The 21,372-nt window shown below is 42.1% G+C and overlaps 7 protein-coding genes across 7 annotated transcripts; 4 read left to right on the plus strand and 3 right to left on the minus strand.

Annotated features, from left to right (window-relative positions):
- Positions 1–30: 30 nt before the first annotated feature.
- Positions 31–367, plus strand: Bfra_007628 (uncharacterized protein; the record flags this gene model as incomplete). The annotated part of the gene is given in 2 exon segments (XM_037337999.1): positions 31–270; positions 290–367. 2 exon segments carry the CDS (start codon positions 31–33, stop codon positions 365–367), a joined length of 318 nt encoding a protein of 105 aa, XP_037190062.1.
- A 2,835-nt stretch (positions 368–3,202) lies between these two features.
- Bfra_007629 (putative signal sequence receptor alpha chain protein) lies at positions 3,203–4,246 on the minus strand (the record flags this gene model as incomplete). The annotated part of the gene is made up of 3 exons (XM_037338000.1): positions 3,203–3,533; positions 3,592–4,058; positions 4,172–4,246. 3 exons carry the CDS (start codon positions 4,244–4,246, stop codon positions 3,203–3,205), a joined length of 873 nt encoding a protein of 290 aa, XP_037190063.1.
- An 892-nt stretch (positions 4,247–5,138) lies between these two features.
- Positions 5,139–6,343, minus strand: Bfra_007630 (putative mediator of rna polymerase ii transcription subunit 19 protein; the record flags this gene model as incomplete). The annotated part of the gene is made up of 2 exons (XM_037338001.1): positions 5,139–5,905; positions 6,028–6,343. The coding sequence occupies 2 exons, from the start codon at positions 6,341–6,343 to the stop codon at positions 5,139–5,141; spliced, it is 1,083 nt and encodes a 360-aa protein (XP_037190064.1).
- A 1,001-nt stretch (positions 6,344–7,344) lies between these two features.
- Positions 7,345–9,786, plus strand: Bfra_007631 (putative ribosome biogenesis protein nop4 protein; the record flags this gene model as incomplete). Its single annotated transcript, XM_037338002.1, has 2 exons — positions 7,345–9,575; positions 9,627–9,786. The coding sequence occupies 2 exons, from the start codon at positions 7,345–7,347 to the stop codon at positions 9,784–9,786; spliced, it is 2,391 nt and encodes a 796-aa protein (XP_037190065.1).
- A 1,819-nt stretch (positions 9,787–11,605) lies between these two features.
- Positions 11,606–13,315, plus strand: Bfra_007632 (uncharacterized protein; the record flags this gene model as incomplete). The annotated part of the gene is made up of 1 exon (XM_037338003.1): positions 11,606–13,315. One exon carries the CDS (start codon positions 11,606–11,608, stop codon positions 13,313–13,315), a length of 1,710 nt encoding a protein of 569 aa, XP_037190066.1.
- Positions 13,316–14,135: 820 nt separating this feature from the next.
- Bfra_007633 (uncharacterized protein) lies at positions 14,136–15,608 on the plus strand (the record flags this gene model as incomplete). The annotated part of the gene is made up of 1 exon (XM_037338004.1): positions 14,136–15,608. The coding sequence occupies one exon, from the start codon at positions 14,136–14,138 to the stop codon at positions 15,606–15,608; it is 1,473 nt and encodes a 490-aa protein (XP_037190067.1).
- A 3,459-nt stretch (positions 15,609–19,067) lies between these two features.
- On the minus strand, positions 19,068–20,066 carry Bfra_007634 (uncharacterized protein; the record flags this gene model as incomplete). The annotated part of the gene is made up of 1 exon (XM_037338005.1): positions 19,068–20,066. The coding sequence occupies one exon, from the start codon at positions 20,064–20,066 to the stop codon at positions 19,068–19,070; it is 999 nt and encodes a 332-aa protein (XP_037190068.1).
- Positions 20,067–21,372: the final 1,306 nt, after the last annotated feature.

Below are 21,372 nucleotides of genomic sequence, written 5' to 3' on the forward strand. Positions count from 1 at the left end.
CAATAACAACACCGGCTCGCTCACATCGGAATGCCCCCCTCTTTTTTGGTCCGCAAAGTCTTCAAGGGCCTTTTCCGTCTCGATAGAGCCCTCCTTCCCCGCCCACCACCCAAATCCCATCTCGCGTGTCTTGCAGCTCGCCGATCAAACCCGGCGGATAAGATTCGAGTGTGGTGGTGGAAAAAAACTCCTATGCAGAGGAATTCTGCAGTGGTTGATATACCTCTCACTTTTGGATTTGTTCTGTTGATAGGAGTCGAAGCAAAGAACGTATGGACAAATTTCAGAGGGAGGGATGAGAAATGTGATCAGAAAGCTCATGAGGATGCAATGGAAATTGAAATGGGGCACTGAGATGCGAGAATAGATGAGAGTCTAATGCGGGGGGGGGAGGGGTTATAACACGGAACAGCACCAGGGGATATATGGAGTTGAAATTTGGTATCCTGTATACATTCGCAAGATTAACGTGGTGCCTAACATTTTGATCTATGTGATGCGCTGGATGGGTAGTTGTATATTACTGGGCAGGTTGTACGGAAATCACGAATGACGGAACTCCTGAATAGTACTCGCTCCAGACTTCTTGATGTTTTGGAGTCCAGAGATGGCTGTAAGATTCAACAGCTAGAAGGGTATGTAATGGGACTGGGTTTCTATTGGATTGAGCGGGATTGGAGTTGGTGACTGAACTTCATATATCAAATTGGTTACGGATCCCGAAATTGTTCGAGGGACACAGGATTGTAGCATTTATTAGGACTGTAGACAGGATGTGAATGGTAGTTGAGTGAAAGTTATCCATTGCACACACATGTCAGAGTGTAGATTGTAACCATGTTATAAAGAGATTCATTGTTTTCGGCTCATTGCTGTGGTGGAACGTTGACTTGTCTCTTGATTTTAAATAAGAATGATCTCTTCACAATCTGACTCAAGCTCCACCCCCAAAAAGAATGTAAAAGTGTGGGTGTGCATGCCTTTAAGTCTGCTCTTCACAAAAAGTTAAAGTGAAGTTGAAATTTACACTTGTTGATATGGAATTAAATCGGATAGTGTGAATGAGGAGTTGGTGGTCTCACAACATGAATTCACTTAAGGTTATCAGAAATGTATATATTCAAAAACGTAATTATACAAACAATTTCTCAGCCAAATCCAGCTTTTCTCTAAGTTAAAGCTCATCCATCCACCTGCTCTCCTCCCCAAAAAACCATAGACACTTATAATCCTAATTTCATGAACATAATTCCAATCTCTCATTCCCTTCTTTCCCTATTCCCCTTTATCTTTTTGGCCCTCCACCTCGCCTCGTTGTCTCCGGTTGAATTTCAGTATAAAAAGAAGGCATAGCACCATCGCCATGAAAGGATAGTATCTTTTTTTCTCCTCCAGAATGGTACAATATAACTGCCATGGAGGGATAGTGTCTTTTTTCTTCTTCAGAAAGGTATAATACCATCGCTATGGAAGGACAGTATCTTTTTTCTCCTCCAGAAAAATACAACACCATTGCCATGGAAGGATAGTGTCTTTTTCTCTGCTAAAAAGCAATACGATCGCTATAGAAGGATAGCGTCTTTGGTCTTTAGTAATACTACCATTATGGAAGGACAGCGTCTTTTGATCTCGCGTGTTAAGAATGACGACAATGAACATCTCGGCTCCAACGGGGAGGCAGATAGCAAGATATTATCTCTTCGCTCCAATAGAAGAGAAAGAAGCCCATGTCCACATGGCATCTTTCCTCGAATCAACCATTGAACTGATTTGCCATTTATAGTCATCGAGAGAAGACCAAAATGGTCGCATGTACCCTAGAGATGCATGTGGCCGATCTGGAGAAGGCAGGAGAAGAGTTGAATGAAAGTTCAAGATAATGAGAGTTTTGTGTCTTTTTATGTTGAAGGACTGTTATGAGGTGGATGAATCAAAAGCTATAACCCTTAATAGACGATACTGATTTGAATTGTAACCGATTGCTCAAGGTGGGTGGATATAGTCGCAGACTTTCTTCCTACCCGGAAGCTTGGAAGGACAGTGTCTTTTATGGGTCTTACAGAAGTGCCATAGGGCCACTACCATGCCAAATTGAAGGTCTTACAGGGGTGCCATCGGGCCACCTAAAATTCTGCAAGTCAGAAATTACATGTCTCAAGAAGAGAAGATGCTGAGAAAGCTGATCGCCATGCCGGGTTGTGCTCTTACTCCTCATTCTTACCACTCTTTCCCTCCATACGAGTCGCTGGGCCTATCTCCGATGAGGGATGATCCGCTTCCTTGGCATTTTGGTCGGTCTTTGTCTCCTCGCGAGGAAAAGTTCCTGCGAACTTAACCCCTGGGAGGAAAGACGTTCCAAAATGATGAAATTTCAAACCCAGATCGTTCCTATCCATCGGTGTTAGGGCACGCCAGGCGGCGAGGGGGCGAAAGAAGCGGTAGAATGAGAAGCGGTTCATTTTCGGATGTAAATGTTTCAATAAATATATGGTCGCTGTGGATAATAATGTACAATCCAAAATCGCTGGTCCGAAGAGGAAGAAAAAAGAAGAGTCTGAGAGAAACTGTTGTTATATATCGTCTGAATTCCCATGGCTCTTCCCCCCTCGCTCGAAGTATTCCTACTTCACAAATATGCTTCGTTCTTGGTTTTCGAAACGAAGACGCACTCGCGACTTCTTCTGTCCCATTCAAGATCCCATGCCTCCCTAATCCGTATACCAGATTCCTAGGCGCCGTCTTTCCTTCCAGGTAGTTGTAGATCGTCATCTTCACCCTTCTATTCTCAAATGATTGTATAACGTGATAGGAGACACTTATCTCCTCAACATCTTGCGCATACCCTATGTTTACCTATCTCCCAATCATTTTCTCGGTTCAGAACACTATACATTATGCATGAAAAAGCCTTACACGAATAGCAGATATATACTCAAACAGATTTGTACATGCTAAAATTGATATCGTTACAATAAGTACTATGTTCCGACTCCAAAATAGCCATTAACCAGCCGTTCACCAAAGTTATATAGTACAAATTCCATTTTCCTTCCCATTCATTCATACAAAGAAGTCCTTCATCAATCTAATACAAAGATCGCTTCGACTTAGATCAAAAACCGGATCCCCTGGTTTTCCATACCTCCCACATTCCATTTCATCCCTCATCCATTCATATGTGCAACTTGTATCGCTTGCGTATTTACTCAGAAACGACCTTCGTCTTGATTCTCGAGCCACCGCTCTTAACACGTCTTGCAGAAGGACGGTTGATGTGGTGGTCTGGGATCCAGCTCTCATCATAAGCTTGTTGAGCCAAAGATTGAGTTGTAACAGCTGGCCCATCAGCACCAATAACTGAGACTTGATCCTTAACATCGACTGCCTTCTTGCTTCCTCCAGAAGAACGCTTGGCGCGCTCACCACCTTTTCCACCTTTGCGAGTTTGGGGGAAGAGAGATTCGATCCAGGTTCTGTAAACGAAGTAGAGAGTACCACCGGTGACTGCGAGAAGGAAGAGATAGAGGAAGATGCTATTGTGATGTTAGTTTAATTCATTTCCTGAAATGGTACTGCGGAGGAAACACTCACATTTGAGGATCGAAAATGCTAGTGGCAGCTTCAACAACAGCAACAGTCTCATTATAAGCCTGAATTTGATAAACACCACCCTTTTGACTAGCCACAACCGCAATGATGTTCAATCTCAAATCTTGGGGGTTCAAATCTGTAGTAAAAGTATATGTCAAACTTTCTGCCTCACCAGGCTGAATCTCAACGTCATATCTTGTCGAGGTCAAATTGCGCACAATAGCAGCACTAGGATGAGTTCCTTCTGGCAGAGTCTGAAGAGTAGACAAGGAGCCTCCAACAACAGCTACTTGAACAGCTTCAGCTTCATCATTTTGGAATGTAAGGAGGGCTCGAGAAGCATGGCCATTGACGAGTTTAACACCAAAGATTTCTGCTTCAGGAAATGCAGCAACAACGGAGACGGCGAGATTGGTTGGGGGAGTTTCGAATCCTTCTGCTGCTGCTTCGGTACGTTGATCTTCAGTCTATTGATGAATATAAATTAGTATTTATTTTGGTTCTCAATGGTATTCTTTAGCTCTCGATAGCTGTTTGAAGCTTATGACAGCTGTCATTAATTGGGAAACATTAAACTTACACTTTCTGGTGCAGCAAAAACGCTGACAGCACGAAGTGCGAGAAGAGCAAGAGTAGTAAACTTGTAGGAAACCATGATGAGCAGATCAATTGAATTAATTGATAGAAGAGAAGGTAAAGAGGGAATGTGAATGTAAAAGGTGGTCGGATGGTATTATGACGAATTTATGTCCCAGCTTCTAGAAATGTGTTCTCGGCAACTAGCGTAAAAATTGTTGCCATTGCTCGGGAATCCCAGTAGCTGCAGCAAGTAGACCAATTTTAGGATGGAGTCATCAAAAATAGAAAAATATGACATTTATTTGCTCGAGTGTTCGTCCAATAGATTGAATGTAGTGATTGGCATTTGCTGACAGATTTTGAGATGTTGAAGAATAGGATTTTCTCAATGAATCACCATCACCACAGGCCAACGAAACAAGCAGCAGGTAGACAGGCATATTAGAAGTCAACCATGTTCTACAGGATACAAAACTAACGTCGTCACATCATCAGCAGTCAATCACTCAGAGCAAACAATTTTTGATCATTTTTTCATTATGTTGCTGGTTGGGTCCGTAAATACGTGATGCCCAATACTATCCATGCCATGCATGCATTGGCTATTACCAGTTTTTCCCAGTCCAGTAGTCATCAAAAGTCCTTCGAGGCAAAATGTCCCCAAAAAGTGCGCTATCATCAAATGAAGGCTTCTCGTAAGAAAAGCACCGCCGTTCTCTATCATACACAGACCGGAAGGTTTATAGCTTGTTCTGTAAGCTATACTTTTAAACCAACCTTATGTTCTGGGAGCTCATTCTCGAGAGCAATCTGATCATTCGACCTCTTCTAGGGAATGATCAGCAATATTGGCAGTATATAGAAGCGTGTAAATCCATAAGCAACGAGTCAACGAGCCAAAAAAAACACGCTTAATTTTTTTGTTAAGGTCAACAAGATTGGAGTCAAGACAATTTCTCTCGTCAAGTTCAAGCACCAACCATTCCAGGTCCGTAACTTTGACGCATCGGTCCTTGGAAACCGTGAGATGTTGGAGTCTTTCCTTTGTTAGCTTGCACATTTGTTGGATATAGCACACTACCCACCTTCTTTGGTCGCTTTCGACCACCGGCTCTGTCATCGCCATCGCCGGTGGAATATCCACCATCATCATCAACGTAACCCTCGCCATAGCCTTCAAAACTTGAATCACCATATGAGCGCTTCTTGGCGGTTCGTTTTGGACGTGCGATATCTGCCGCCCCTCTATTTTGCTTAGGCACACCCATCGTGCTTTGCGACATTGGCATTGGAGCCTTTGCCTTCGCAGGAACAGCCTTTAAGGGATCGTTGGCAACTTGGGAACTGATTTCACCAAGAACAGAATGGTTCCAACGTTCTTTTGGAACGGGGCCTTTAGCCATGATTAAAGCCGTCTTGAGTTGAGGTAGTAGATCCTCTATTCCTCTACCGATTTCCTTTCCTTGTACATAAGATTGATTCCATGCTTCCCTGGGCCCAAGAGGTCCGTAGGGATCAATCAATGAAGTGAGTGATCCAGGCTGATTAGGTTCTGGACCTTTGACTGCATCAAACTGCCCAGCAATACCCAAAGATTTTATGTATCCTTTGTAGGTTTTTCGAACTGTGTTCTTCTTCCCATCTGCTGTGACACGAGCAAGACTGGCAGCAATTCCGTTCAAACCGAATCGATCGTATAAATCTTGTTGTACGTTTAAATTCTGATGCTTATGAACTGTATGTCATTTCATGTTAACAAAATATTACAACTAAGTGGTGGACAAGTCATATAAGATGGATATGCTTGAGATTGTAACCACCAATAAGTTAGATCAACTAGAAAGAAGGAATTCTTACGAGTTCTGCAGAGAAGGTACTTTTTACCGACATCCTGATGGAGATCGTCAATACTAGGTCTGCTGTCCTCGACATGAACTTTCTTCTGCTTTTGATCACCAAGATCTTCAAAATCTCTCTTGCGCTTGGTCGAAGGATCCATTGATTGAGATGCCTCGGTGGCAGAATTGACAGTCGACATGCTGCCGTTGATACTGTGGGCTGGCGTCGGAAGTGAAGTATTTATTCGTGGAGAAACTACGTTCTTTGAGGAGATATCGATAGAGCCTGGGGTATTGGAAGGACTTTGTGGTGTTTGTGGAAGATCAGAAGGCATTTCGGTAATAGATTTGAATATTAAAGTAATCGAGGTGGTTGTAGAAAAGAAAAAAGGTGAATGTGGTGGTAGAAGGATTGATTGTTGCGACTTCGGCCGTACTGAAAAGTTTATTCTTATCGAAAAGATTGTATAAGGGTATCAAAATGCGCCTCGAGTTTATTGAGAAAGAAAGAATGCAGAGTAATAGTTGTACAGAGTATGGAGCGAGTGTCGAGGATAAAAGGAACCTGTTTCCGATCGGATTCTCGAGGCTCGAAGGAAGGTGAGAGGGAATGAAGGAGAAGGTGGATCGAGAACGATTGTCGCAGAAACGGACCTACACCGCCGACGGCAGCGCTGAATCGACCTGTGCTCTTATTTCATGTATGTCGTTGAGATCGTGTTATCAATGCGATATTGTTTTTCGTATAATCAACGTCGGTTTCGTTATTGTCGTTGATGGTGTTGAATTTCCTGCGTGGTTGGGCAGATCGTTCATGTGAGGTCAATAGGATTGGGAGGCGCCGCTTTGTCAATGAATTGGCCGAACAAAAGATTTAGCGCCACAGTCACGTGTAAATCAAACCGAGGTCAGCTTTTCATTCAAATTTTTTCTTCTCTCCTGTTTTACTGCAAATTTTATGGTAGGATGTGAATAAATTAAAGAAAAGAGTGTGGTTATCTTGCAATATATACCATTCTGACGAATTTTGGAAAAGATTCATAAAGAGTCGAAATTGGGCATTTTCATCATGAAACTCATTATTAAACACTCCGTATGATTCCCAGCTCTTCTTTAGCCCGAACCGATCAAACGCATTTTGAGTTGTTCCAGCCCCATTTTCAACTTGAACCAAGCATATGTGAGCTAAACTAGATATAGATTAGCTCCAATGGAAATTGCCGGGTTTGTTACTGATAGGAAATAATTTTTTGATATCGAGAAAATTCCCCATGAAGGTATTTATTTTTGATATTTGAATCAAAAATCAACAACAAACATTGAATAATACAACATCATGTCGGAAGGAAGAAAGAGACCATTCGACGATGATGTTGCCATTGAGGCAGCATCCGAAGAAACCCAAACACATACCTCGAAGAAACCTAGAAAAGAAACGAATGCATCTGCCCGCCGTTCATTGTTTGTTCGTTCTTTGCCTGCGACAGCTACAACCGCATCATTGACTGAGCTATTTTCCGATAATTATCCCCTCAAGCATGCCACAGTTGTACTCGATCCCGTTACAAAACAATCAAAGGGTTATGGATTCGTTACATTTGCAGATGCGGAAGACGCTCAGAGAGCCTTGGATGAATTCAATGGTCAAGCATTTCAAGGTCGTAAAATGAAAATTGAAATTGCTCAACCACGTTCCAGAGACGCGCCAGCTAAAGGTGGAGACGATGGATTAAAAATGCCCAAGGAGAAAAATGCAATTGCTACCGAAGCAGCTGCTGTCAAGAAAGCCCGACAAGAGAAATTGGCAGAATCAAAAGCACCCCCCAAGCTTATCATTCGAAATCTGCCATGGAGCGTCAAGACCCCGGACGAATTGGCTAAACTGTTCATGGGTTTTGGAAAAGTCAAGTTCGCTACAATGCCTAAGGTCAAAGGAAAGGAAGCGGGGTTCGGATTTATTGTTATGCGGGGCAAGAAGAATGCAGAGAAGGCATTGGCTGCAATCAATGGGCGTGAGATTGATGGCAGACAATTGGCTGTCGATTGGGCTGTTGAAAAGGATGTTTGGGAGAAGAAGAAGAACGAGGATGCAGGTATTAGTGAGGATGTGGAAAAACCAAAGGATGAACCCAAACAGCCGAAAGCCAAGGCAGAAGACGAAGATGTAGACGATGACGTCGCAAATTTCATGAAGAACTTTGGAGATCAACTAGAGTCCGAGGACGAGAGTGACCCTGAAGCCGATCAAGAGAATGAAGACGACATTGACGATGAGGACGATGAGGACGACGAGGACGACGATATTGAAAACGACGACGACTTTGATGATATAGCTGAAGATGAGTCGATTGAAGAAGAAAAGCCAAAGAAAGTGTTCATTACCGACAATTCAACCACACTTTTTATTCGCAATCTCCCTTTTACGACTCTCGACGCAACTCTGAAGGAACATTTTGAACAATTCGGTCCTGTTAGATATGCTCGAGTAGTTATGGATAAGGCAACAGATCGTCCTAAGGGCACCGGTTTCGTCTGTTTCTACAACGTCGAAGATGCTGAGTCTTGTTTCCGAAATTGTCCTAAATATCAACCTACTGGCGCAAATGCAATCAAGAAGGGTGATGCTCCACAAATTAAGCACTCCCTCCTGGAACCTGAAAATGCAGATTCAACAGGCGCTTATACCATCGAAGGAAGACTTCTTCAGATATCCAAGGCTGTTGAGAAAGATCAGGCAGTGAAGCTTACAGAGGAGGGATCGCATTTCCGTGATAATCGCGACAAAGATAAACGAAAGCTTTACCTTCTGCAAGAAGGTACTGTCGCAAAGGGTACCCCTCTATACGATATACTCCCACCTTCCGAGGTAAAGATGCGTGAAGATAGTGCCATGCAAAGAAAGAAACTTATTCAAGGCAACCCAACTCTACATCTCAGTCTCACGCGTCTGGCCATACGTAACATACCCCGTAATATCGATTCTAAAGCTCTCAAAGCTCTAGCTCGTGAGGCCGTTGTTGGATTCGCTACGGATGTTAAAGCAGGACTACGCCAGCAACTTTCCAAGGAAGAAATCTCACGAGGAGGCGAGGAGATGCGCGAGGCTGAAAAGCAAAGAAAGGCTAAAGGCAAAGGTATCGTTCGACAGGCTAAAGTTGTGTTTGAGGGTAGAGAAGGAAAGAAAGTTAGTGAGGAAAGCGGTGCTGGAAAATCAAGAGGATACGGGTTCGTTGAATATTCGAGTCACAGATGGGCCCTCATGGGTTTAAGATGGTTGAACGGCCACGCACTCACCAATTCCCAAGGAAAGACACAAAGAATGATCGTAGAATTTGCCATTGAGAACGCACAAGTAGTTTCCAGAAGAAAAGAACACGAAGAGAAAGCTCGTAATCGCTCAAAAGAAGTTACCGATAAGATTGCCAAGGGCGAAATCGTCAGCTCAAAGAAATTGTCAGGTAGAGATACACAAATGAAATCGATGAGGAAGGGTGGAAAGGGTATCAAGGGAGCTGGTAAAGGTGGTAAATTTGAAAAGGAAAAGAGTTTCGATAGAGTCGCTCTCAAGTAAGGCATTCCCCTTTGCATGAATAAGTATACGTATTAACCATCAAACAGGGGTAAACGTAAAGCAGAAGACGACGCATCCGAACAAAAGGATAGAAAGAAGCCAAGGAACGAAGCAGCTGAAGGTGATGATGACAGCAAGCAAAGAAAGAAGGCACAAATTATCCAAAAGAAGAGAATGATGAGGAGGAATAGAAAGGGTGGCGCTTAGCTGGGTGGTGTATGAAGGATTGACGAAGCGGAAGACGAGGTAGAAGGGAAAATAGGAAAGAGAGGTTCATGGAGTAGAACATGTATAGTGGGGGGTGTATAGATGAAGAAGCGATCGTTATATTCGAGCTTAAGCCTGGTTGTGTGATTAATATGATACCTGCCTTGATGGCTGAACAATAATTACTCTTTTTCCCATTCAAATCATACTTGACACTCCTGAATCCACCAATAGCATGCGCTATTCTCTACCCCTCAAAATCACGTGAAACTGCCCCAAACTGAATAACCGATGACTCCTTTTCATTTTTTCGAGGACACTTCCACTCGTAATCCTAATCATCCCCAATAGTATGCCCATATACAACCGTAGAAATAATAATCACATTTATAACCAAGGGCATCAATGCAAAATCCTCTAAATTCGCGTCAATAATGATATTTTTTCGCTTATTCCGAAGAAATGCTCATTCATGAGGTCTTCATCGAGTAATATACCACCGGCCACGTATTTATATCAAGTAGTTTTAGCTATTTACACATGTATTTGACTCGAATATCTTATTTTTGGTATATCAACATCTCAGGAATAAACATCTCGAGTCAAAATACAATATTTTGAAATCAGGAATGATTATTTTCGCTTATTTTGTGCGAATATTCATTCATGGTATTTACATTTAGTCATTTACAGTTTTAAATTTGAGTCCGAGGGAAAATTCAGTCTTTCCTTTATTTTACTGACTGGGATATCAATAACAGTCACTTTTCGACGCTGAGTTATTCATTTTGAGTTAAGATACGGTACACTCGAATCAACAATGACTGCTTTTGGGTATTGCGAGGATCTTCATATTCACTGTTGTCTATTTTTGGATTGATATGACTATTTCCGGCCAATATTTCTTCATTTACATATGATATTATAACTCGAATAGTGTATAGAGAGATTATTCATAGGAGAAAATGAATGTGCGGAATCACATTGTAGGGTTTGGAACTATTGGATTCGCCTCGGTGGTGATTATGACGTCTTCATAATAGATTCAACTCATCGGTTGGTATTGTTTATGTCTATTCCAGGTTCAGAGCTACGAGAGATATATGCAATAAACTCGTGAGTTCACATATGCATATTAACTTGTGTTGCAACAGGGGCTCATAGTAGTCTATTTTGGTATCAGCATGACAATTTTTGGCTATTGCGTCATTGTTTACAAGCGATGTTGACTCGGATATTCTACACGGAATATATTCATACTCTTGAGATCTCTAGATGTATTTTTGGACTCAATGAGACTCATTTCTCGGTTGTTTTGACTCGAATGCCTGTTTCTGTACACATTCAAATCACAACATGAGCATTTTGAGTCAGAATAACCTCGTTTTACAGTCATTCCAAATGCTTCCCAGGAGAAAGTCACAGGGGGGTCGTGGGAATAATAAGGAACAGGAGCACCTCTTTGTATTCGAGTTTGCAATCAACAAGATATCCTCAGAATACATTGAAGTGCAATATAATACTTCCAAATCAAGGAGCAACCTTTTCTCTACCATAATATCAACACTGAACAGAACCATCTTGTCCACACAACACCTATTTCTCTTCTTTGACCAACTCCTACGTCGATATTTGGGCATCATCATCATAGATACACCCCACATTGTTCAATAACGGCTTCGGCGCATCATCCTCAGTCAAGATTGTGCAAGTTCAACATAGTGATAGACATTTAAACGTCTAGACGTCGTCTCAAGTGGACAGCAGACTAAGGCTTCTGAAACTCCAAGTATCTGAGGGCTGATTGATACCTACAGCAATGTCTTCCCGTCACCAAGGGAAAGGAAAAGGAAAGCAGACAACGGATAGGGTTTCAAGCCATGCATCATCACAAAGGTCTTCAGGCCATGACAGAAACGCTGAGACAAGAGATCGTCAACAGAAGATTGCCCAGCCAGCGCCAGTACCACCAGTACAGTATTATGCAGGAGGATACAATGAAGTCGATAATTCTCCTTACTACCAGGGGCAGTATCAGCAGCAGGATTATGTTGCAGCTGGACCGGCTCCTAAGTCTGATGCTCCACCGCCTGTGTATCAAGGGTCATCTTTTGGTACTGGAAACTTTTCTGGCGCGGAAACAACAACTGAGGCATCAGCCTCGTCTGGATACAACTATAGAGATCAAAATGTGCCTGATACAACATCCTTCAAAGATGTTTATGAAGTGGCTGGTCTGGGCTACCTGAAGCCGCAAGTGGAAAACAGATCTTTTACACCAAATAGTTCTGATTATTCTATCCTGCCTACTCATCCAAATACTCCTAGCGCGCTTACAGATACGCCAGCAGCTAGCTATCAGCACGTAATGACAAGGTTTCCCGCTACCATATTTACGTACAAAGATCAGGGAGAGCTTCCCTATGGAGAAGACGACTATCCAGCTGACTGGAATTCGGGATACAATCCCGGATTCAACGATAAGGGCCAAGGTCCTGTGGCTGACTTGTGGGCTGGTGTTTACAGGACTGAGGAAGAAATGCAAATTTGTCACTTATTTGATCATGTGGATCTTTATCGACTAATGTACATCGTTACGACTTTGACTTCAACTGTTGATTGCGTTCAAGATGATCCGACGTGTGTAAGAATGGCAACAGAAATCCTCAACAGTGCTGGTAGACCGTATGGATTTAACGTTGCAAGTCAATTGCGGCCAGTAAATGGCTTCACTGTGGAGCAAGTGGGAGGGCTTTTCCAAATTATGTCCGATAGAAGCAACCAAAATCGTGGTGCAGCAGTTGCACGCATAAATGGATGGCTGCAAATCAATAATAGACTGGTTGAGAAAAGCGAAAAGCAGAAGAGAAGAGAAAGGGAAGAACAAGCGGGGAAAAGCAAAGATAATAAAAAGCATGGCAAGAGTTCCAAGCATAAGAGTCCCTCACCTACGAGTTCTACGCCTAAGCTATATCCATACTGGTCTCCCAAGAAACTATTAGCAGGTCTACCAGAAGCTATTATTCGTTACTTTAACTACGACTATAGAGCTGCTGCTGCGGACAAAAGGCTCTGCTGGCACTGGAGAATAGACTATTTTCTCTATCGCGAGAAAGGAGATGGTGATCGACTCATTTGGCACTTGCCAAAAAACTTCATATACCCACCACCAGTACCTCCTGAAGCTCGTTTTTGGACCAATATAACTGCCGAGCAAGCAGACTACAACGACCAAGAATATGTCCAGAATGATCCAGAAGAATTGGAATTTGCGCGGAAAAGACTAGAGCAATTGAGTTGGGGAGAGCCGAGTAGGTTGGAGGCACAACGGTTGGCACTAGAGGAGGAAAGACAGCGCCGCAATCAAGAAAGGGGAAAGAGTGCCAATGTCGTCACCGTGAAACCTAGAGGATCATCATCTAAACATCCGCGTCCAGATACAGACAGCTCGAGCTCTCAAAAAGTCAAAACGAGGATTCAATACATGGACCAAGATGGGAAAATTCACTATAAGCGGGCACCCAAATGAGGTATTTTTTGAATGAGAAGTAGAGAAGAATTGGCTGATCTTAAATTCGCTGGAAGTTTTGTTAGTATGTAATTAGATATTGAGAAGTCTGATGCGCTAGCCGCACGACTAAGGATATCTCTAATCAGGATATAGATGAAGATCAAGAATAGATGCAATGGTTGTAATATTGAAGAATAGAGGTTAGAATATTCAGGAATAGATAGATAATACTTAATAACGTTGCTTTTATACTACATTTTTAATATATTAGTTTTGATACCACTTCATTTTATATCTGCCTTTTAACAGAAATTGGGAACCAGAAACTGGAAAACCCATGACATAGAGTATATGCGAACTGGAAAAGTCAGGTATTGAAGTGAATCTCCTATGTTGTTGACTCCAATACCATATCTGAGTCACTCTTCACATGGATCTTTTGAGTCAGGATGCTCTCCTTTTACAGTCATCTTGGAAGCTTTTCAGGGAAGGGCAACAGGGGGATCATAGGAATAATGGGGGGCAGTATGAGCCTCTTGGCTCGAGTCTGCAAAGTACGAAACATTTTCAGAATACACAGCGATACAAATAAACACTTGTGAATCAAGATAATCTTCTTAATATTACTCTATATCACTCTTTATTACAGTCTATTCACTTCCTTAGCTACATTACCTTACTGTTCAACAACGTATTTAGGCAAACCCGTTGCTACACTTGTTTCCAAATAATACTTGCAGTGTCTAGCTGCCAGACTCACAAGTTTAGCGACATTACACTTAACCAGATCAGTTCGACCAGCAAATCAGGAACTGCTCATTAATCTCATTGAACAGTCATGTCTGACAATAGGGTTTCCTTTACGTATGATGAATACCGTGCTGCTGGATGGTCTCGCGATGGAATAATCAGTGGTGAGGCGGGCCCAGTGCGCGGGAGGATACCTCTGGAAGGTGAACCATCTCTTGCGTCAGGAGATCCTTATTCATATCCTCCCTCACAGTTCCAACCTCTCGTATCAAGAAGCGGATACTCATCAGGACATTCTGGACGATACTCAGATTCCGGAACTCCAGTAGTTTATACGGCAGACCCAGGAAGACAATATATACCTACATTTGACAACCCAAGTATTGCCCAACCCCAACCACAGACCGCGCAACAGTTTCACCAGTCTAGTCCACCACCACTATCCATAAATTCAAGTGCTCTTAACCCCTCAATCATAAACCCTCAGGAAGTCCAGGATTATGGTAGTCTCGCAGCTGCTCATAACTATGCTCAGGTGCAGAGTGCTACTCGCGATTTTGTTGAAGGTCAACGAGAGCTCTCCCCGCCTTCACGGGTGCCTTCTTCCATCTACGCCCAGTCCAGTAGCTCACCGGTAACTTGGGATCAGCTACAGACCGAGATACCTGGAGCAAAGTACATCCCCCTTAAAGATGGAGAATTGCCCTATGGAACATGGTCTACTGTGCCTTGGGACTCAGGATATAATCCGGGGTTCCAGAAAACCCATCCACGTAATAAGGGTCCCGTAGCTGATCTGTGGAGAGATACATGGCAGGGTCAAGAGGGTTGTGAGGAAGAACGGATATGTCTTATGTTTGACCATGTAGACTTATATCGACTGGCATACATCACTACAGTTCATCTGGGATCAGTCGAAAGACCTGACACCATGGTTGAAGGTATGAAAACACCTGGAGGAAGTGACCTAGTAAACTGGCTTCGTGACATAGTGGAAATACTCAATGAGGCCGGCAGACCACCAGGCTTTGGAGGAATATCCCATAGGCGACCAGACGCCTTTAATCAGCAGCAAGTGAGAGACTTGTTTGCTATCATGGCCAACAGAGACAACATTAACCGTGGAAATGCATTCAACATATTAGAGAGGTGGGTGTGGCTTTCTGGATGGTCTCCTCGACTAGTCCTTCGCAACGTGCCAGAAACCATTGTCAGCCATTGGAAACACAGTTATCAGACTGCCCTGACGGATAGAGCCCTCCGATGGGACTGGCGAATCAAGGAGTTCATCTATGAAGAAACTGTTGATAGCAAAGGAAGAGCGGTTTGGGCATTGAAGCTCAATAAACCAGGCAGTCAACCTTCAGGGTCAACTTCAAAAGAAGAACAACCTTCAGGATCAATGTCAAAAGAGCAACAACCTATGCCATCAAAACACTTGAGACGACACATTAAACATTCTAGACCTTCGACTTCAAGCTCCTCGCGTCATCAGCATCACTCACAGTCCTCAAATCAAGATGTAGAATATACAGGCAAGGGAAAAAAGCCACGTCATTGAATTGAGGATAAAAGCGCGTGATATTTGTGAAGAGAACGTTCTGCAAAACTTTGGTGGCATTTCATAGAGAGATTTAGACATTGGATACGCTGGTCGCTCCACTAGGACATAATTAGATACCGGAGAGTCTCATGCGCTGGCCGTACGACTGGGATTTGCTTAATTAAAGCATGCATAGATGCAAGACTTAGAGGAATTGGTCGCATTATCGCAAGATATAGGTAGAATACCTAGAGATAGATAGATAATACTTAACAACGATGCTTTTCACACTGAATTCTTAACATATATGTTTTGATACCGCTTCAGTCTATGTCTGCCTCTAATAGGAATTAGAAAAAGGGACCGTCTTTTATTAAAGTGTATGGGGTCCGGAAGACGTAGGTATTGAACCCGATCTCCTGTGTTCCCCATTTGAATAGAGTGAAAGATAGATAGCTAGAACCCCCACATTTCACTGTCCTTGCAGGAAATATATCTATCTCTATGAGACCAAAACTTAGCATGCTATAATGCTACAAGAGCTACTCCAAACTGACTCCCAGTACTTTTGAAACCGTTCCTCGCTATGGATGGGTAGGATCCGGTGAAAGTTTTAGTCAGTGAGAGAAGGAGAAAGTGACTCTCATTTCGCTTCCGAGTATATTTCCACCTTTATAGATATTCAACATTAAAATCAAGTCAAAATGGTTAACAGTAAGATGGAAACTCTTGGATTGAGCATCTTTGAGTACACCTTCAGTGTTGTTCCCTGGTTTTCAAGGACAATGATCATAAATATGTATCAACACCAAAATAGATCCCCCCGAATCACCAAGTCTATTCACACGCACCCTAAGTTTGTTCAGTGATACTGGAAGAAAGAATGGTATCACAGACCATATTCAATCATTAGACCCTCAAATATACCTCAAATCAAGCTCTAAGAGACACTAACCTGTAGAAGTTTACTTTTTAGTGTCATTTTTAATCAAATTTTTGACATAATTTAGCTTCACTTGATCGAGTTGACTCTATTTTAGCTTACAACAAGACTAGAGAGATATCTATAAGAACAACCATAATAACTACGTTTGATTATTTAGTCTTCGATATACCCCTAATAAACCAATGAGGGGCTTAATGTGAGGAAAATGACAATATTCTATTCATTTCAGCCGCAGTTTGAGAAATTTGGCTCTATTTGGTCATTTTTGACTGAGTTCCCATTGTAACTAAATATGAATTAGTATGGAGGTGCTCCAAACATTCAAATCGACTTTAATATAGCGATACAGAGGAGCTCTAAAGTCTTCATAGGCCTCAAAATAGAACTTGTAGATTGGTGAATTAGAATGAATTGAAAGGCATCGAAATTCAGAGAAACTATACCCGGAAACTTTCCACACCAGGCCCGGAAAGATTGCTAGATGGATAAAGATATTTGTGCAAGGATTGCTTCTTTCTATACATACATAGCTTAGCTCTCTGAAATAAATATTGTTAGTTTGAACCTATGTAGTAAGTACTGCGCGATTGGCACTCTATTTACACAAGATGTGATAGACTCTGTATAGAAAAAAGCTAGCGATAAAGAGAAATGGCCATCTATTTTCCTCTCTTTAAATCTTAGTCTACCTACAAATTTCGAGGCATACTGTCGAAGATACAAGTGGCATATTTTCGAAAGTCTCCTTTTTGTACACGTGAAATATATAGTTGTACCCATGGCATGTAAGATGCGCTATCGAGTGCGACTTTCTCAAGAATATTTATGCCATTTGGTTGCTTTGAGTAGGAAATGAACGCAAAGAATATATAATAAAATGGAGGAGTAAATTAATATAAGGTCTTGAAACTTCGATTTGAATGACTCTAGTCAAACAATCAATACTGTCATATGTGAATATAAACCTATCATTCCCAATTAAACGCTCACCAATTGGAACTCATAAAAATGTTTGAAATTGGTATCCATACTAACACAGTACAAGTTCCTGTGTGCGAAATCTATATGAAATTAAGAAATAGACGTCTGAACACTCTCATCTGATCCCAGAATTTTTCGCGCCTGTTCTTGAAATCTCCAAGTCATGAGCTTTTAGTCTTCCCTCATCGTCAGCTCCTCATCTTACCTTTGCTTTCTTCCTCTTTTCCAGTCTCCCAACTCCTCAGATTGGAATCCGTGAGGCGCCTGCTATGAGTATACATATGTGGTTCAATTCGCCTCAAGGAGAGCTCATTCTCGAGCGTGATGAAGACTCAAGAAGTTTAAGCTGGGAGGAAATAAAAAAGGACGTGGGAATGTAAAGGAGACGATTTTTGCTGTTGCTTTAGATTTGAGAATTGTGGTGATTTATCAAGAACCGATGTGAAAAGGGAGAATATTAATGAACGTGAATGCTATACATTAAGGAATTGGAAATGTATGAACTGAGGAATGTTTGGGCAAACGAGGCTTTAGTAAAGGAGCTAGTACAAGAGACCAGGGCCTACGTAATATTAGAGGGTATATTACGAGCATAGCTCTCTATGATATCATTCTTCCAAGAAGTACACCCATAAACATGGTTGTTTATGTTTAGTGTATATTTGATTAAAAAAGTCATTTAAGATGTGTTCCTCCACATTAATACCTGATTGTAATCATGACTATTGAAAAACAATCTACAGCAATGTATTCAAATACAGCCGTATTGAAGGCATTCTGATCATTTCTGTCTGCGTCAACTCGACATTGAAGTCCGAATAACTTCGAGAAGCCTGCAGATACGCGCAAGGGTAAAACAAGGTTAGCTTCCCTTTTGCTCTCAACAAGCCCATCTTCCACCTGACTTGAGTTGTTCAGTTCTATGGGGTTGGCATTGAAATTAGCGGAGCTTTTCCAACTTTGCGGATTACCAAAGTTCGGCTCCATGAAGGTTATCCGTTTAGATATCTGGAACCCTTGTCTAGTTCATCATTGTTGATATGTGACTCTACGAAACCATGAATTTCCAAATTGCAACTCTGAATCTTTCGTGTTTTGTAAATCAAGAGAAGGAAAGTTAATAGCAGTCAAAATCAGATTTTCTTTGTTTCTATATACTTTCATGAAAAGGAACTCTTATCCTAGTTTCTCGCTAAAGGGTAAATGTGGAATGATATATCAAAATGTAATGATTGAGAATAGATAGTATAAAAAGCAACGTATTAAGTATTATCTATCTGTTTCTAGGTAGTCTAGATTTATATCCAGGCAGCGTCTATCTGCGCTCTATTCCAGGTAAAAGTCCTCAGTCGTGCGGCTAGCGCATTAGACCTCTCTGTATGTATTTATGTTCTATCAGTGCGACCCGCGCGTCCATAATGTAATCAATATATCCCCGTAATCTTGCTTTCCAACCAGCTTCTCTGAGTTTACCAATAACCTGAGGTGAATTAACCTGGCAACGAGTCTCCTTTCAACAGGCGCAAAAATTCGAATTCATGATATTTATCCTAATGATGTCGTCTACTATGGTGTCCATGTCCATCGTTATACCCACCACTTCTCCTGGAGCTCGAGGAACCCGATGAGTGACGGTGCTCGCGGCTTGATCCTGCATCGCTTCGGACGGGAGTAGCTAGTAGATCAACAACAACTGGTACTGGAATATGCATAAATGTATGAATGTTGGGATACCAGTTGATATAAGCTCGAGCTACGAGTCCGGGTGGGCCCTGTGGATATAAGTCATAATATCGTTCTATAGCGTACCGTAAGGGGTTCCGAAGATACGTTAGTTGATCGTTCTGTTCGTGACCATCGCCGTGTACCGTATCCACCCATTCGATGGTTCTATCTACTGGCCATTGCCGATATGGATTTCCTGTGTATCCGAGGAATTCGAACAGGTCGCGGACTAGAACGGGATCAAAAGGACTCATATATGACACCGGACGAGGCGGAAATATTGTTTCTAGTCTCTCCAAAAAATGCTGATCCAAGATGGCGGTAATACTGGCGATGCATTCTGGACTTGGAGGGTTTTCCACCGTAAGACCAAGGTGACAGCACAGTCTTACGAATAGGTATAGATCAATCGCGTCAATATCAAGGAACGCTCCATGCCAGTGGTTCACCAAAAAGGTCCTCCATATATAATCCGTTGTGTAGCCTCCAAATGGATACCGTGGACCCACTGGCTCCGCGTTTTGTGTGGGTGGACCAAGTTGTGTCAACCCACCTGGCCGCCAAGATTCCAATGGTATGTTGGGGGTATTGAAATTGCCTTGCGGATCATATACATCAGCTGAAATGGATCCTATGATGGTTGAAAGACGGGGCGTGATTTGGCCTCTTCCGACTGCCACGTTCGAGCTTTCCGCTGTATTCGCTTCCCAAGAAGTTGATCTCCGCGGTGTGGCTCCCCCGACAAGAGTACTTACATTTCCTCTAAAAGGATTATTTCTCACCCGTCCATAAGAGTCTCGCGCCTCTTGGTTTGAGTCAGACATGGCTTGGTAGCACGAATGTGGATATCAATCAACCTTCGAGCACTTGAAGTTGAAATAACGACGTTCTAAATTCCGCTGGGAACAACGCTGAGATCTGACTAGGTGGCTGTGAGGGTTCAAAAGAGGCAAATTCGTCCAAATATGAGTGGTCCTAGCTGAGGAAGATATGATGTAACGAACCGGCTGTGAAACGACTAGAAGTGTATCTGTGACAAGAACCCTAAAGAATGCTTGCAGAATTTATTTACCAAAGAGAGAGACAGTGTGCGATCGAATCGCTTTAAGAACCAAGGGAGTCAAGCTCTCGGTACCAGGTGGTTATTCTTAGAGTTAAAGGCAAGATAAAAGAATTCTCTTAATATTGCATGTATCTTGTTGTACTTTGATGAATCATGGGAATGGATGGTCCGTTGTTGGGAAAAGCAAATCAAATGGGTTACATCGTCCCCTATTATCTTCAAGACCCCCCTGATCGATTTCCTTAATGGCATTCGAAGTGACCGTAGAAGGGCATTCTGACTCGAAAACATTAATATTGGGGCATTAAAGTGACTGCGATACGGTGTTCGAGTTAAAGTTCAGATAATGAGTCCTAATAGAGTGTACTCTGACTCGAAAGATGCATTTGAGGGGTATCAAAGTGACAAGAGCAGGGTACTGGAGTTAAAAGTCCACGGAAATGAGTCTCAAACGAAGATATTGTGACTTGAAAATAGCTATTCCAATCAAAACCACTAAAAATGGGTCGTTTTTATTCTAAAAATACATTTAGATATGAATATATTCCAAAACCGTCTATATTCGAGTCAATATCACCTGTGAATTAAAAAAGAATATCCGAAAATATTTATATTATTCACAGAATAGACAATCATAACCTTCCAGCCTCGAGAATCTGATTCCGCGCATTTATTTAAGCCTATGAATAACTTCTTCATACATAGCTCAAGCCAATATCATATGCAGGAGAAGAGATGAGAGAACCATCGAGAATCGTTATATCAAACCCAAAATAAACAATGCTGAATGTCAATAGGTATCCTCAAGATAATCTACACCATTCATCGTTGGATCATATGCTCGGAATTTTGACTCGGGCTAAATTTAGCATAGGACGGTGACTGTAATGGGACATGTTGAAACAAAGAAGACAGGAGAATGGCGGCAAAATGCGCTATAGGGGTCACTTTCGTGATTGGTTGAAATATCGTGAATAGATACTACTCTAGAATAACATCGTCTGGAATAACATCAAAGATTCATTCCGGGCTTGAATATTGTGTCTTTTTTCCAAATCTTCGTTGAT

The sequence above is a fragment of the Botrytis fragariae genome (genome assembly GCF_013461495.1).
Source record: "Botrytis fragariae strain BVB16 chromosome Unknown tig00000112, whole genome shotgun sequence".
NCBI classification, from domain to species: Eukaryota; Fungi; Ascomycota; class Leotiomycetes; order Helotiales; family Sclerotiniaceae; genus Botrytis; species Botrytis fragariae.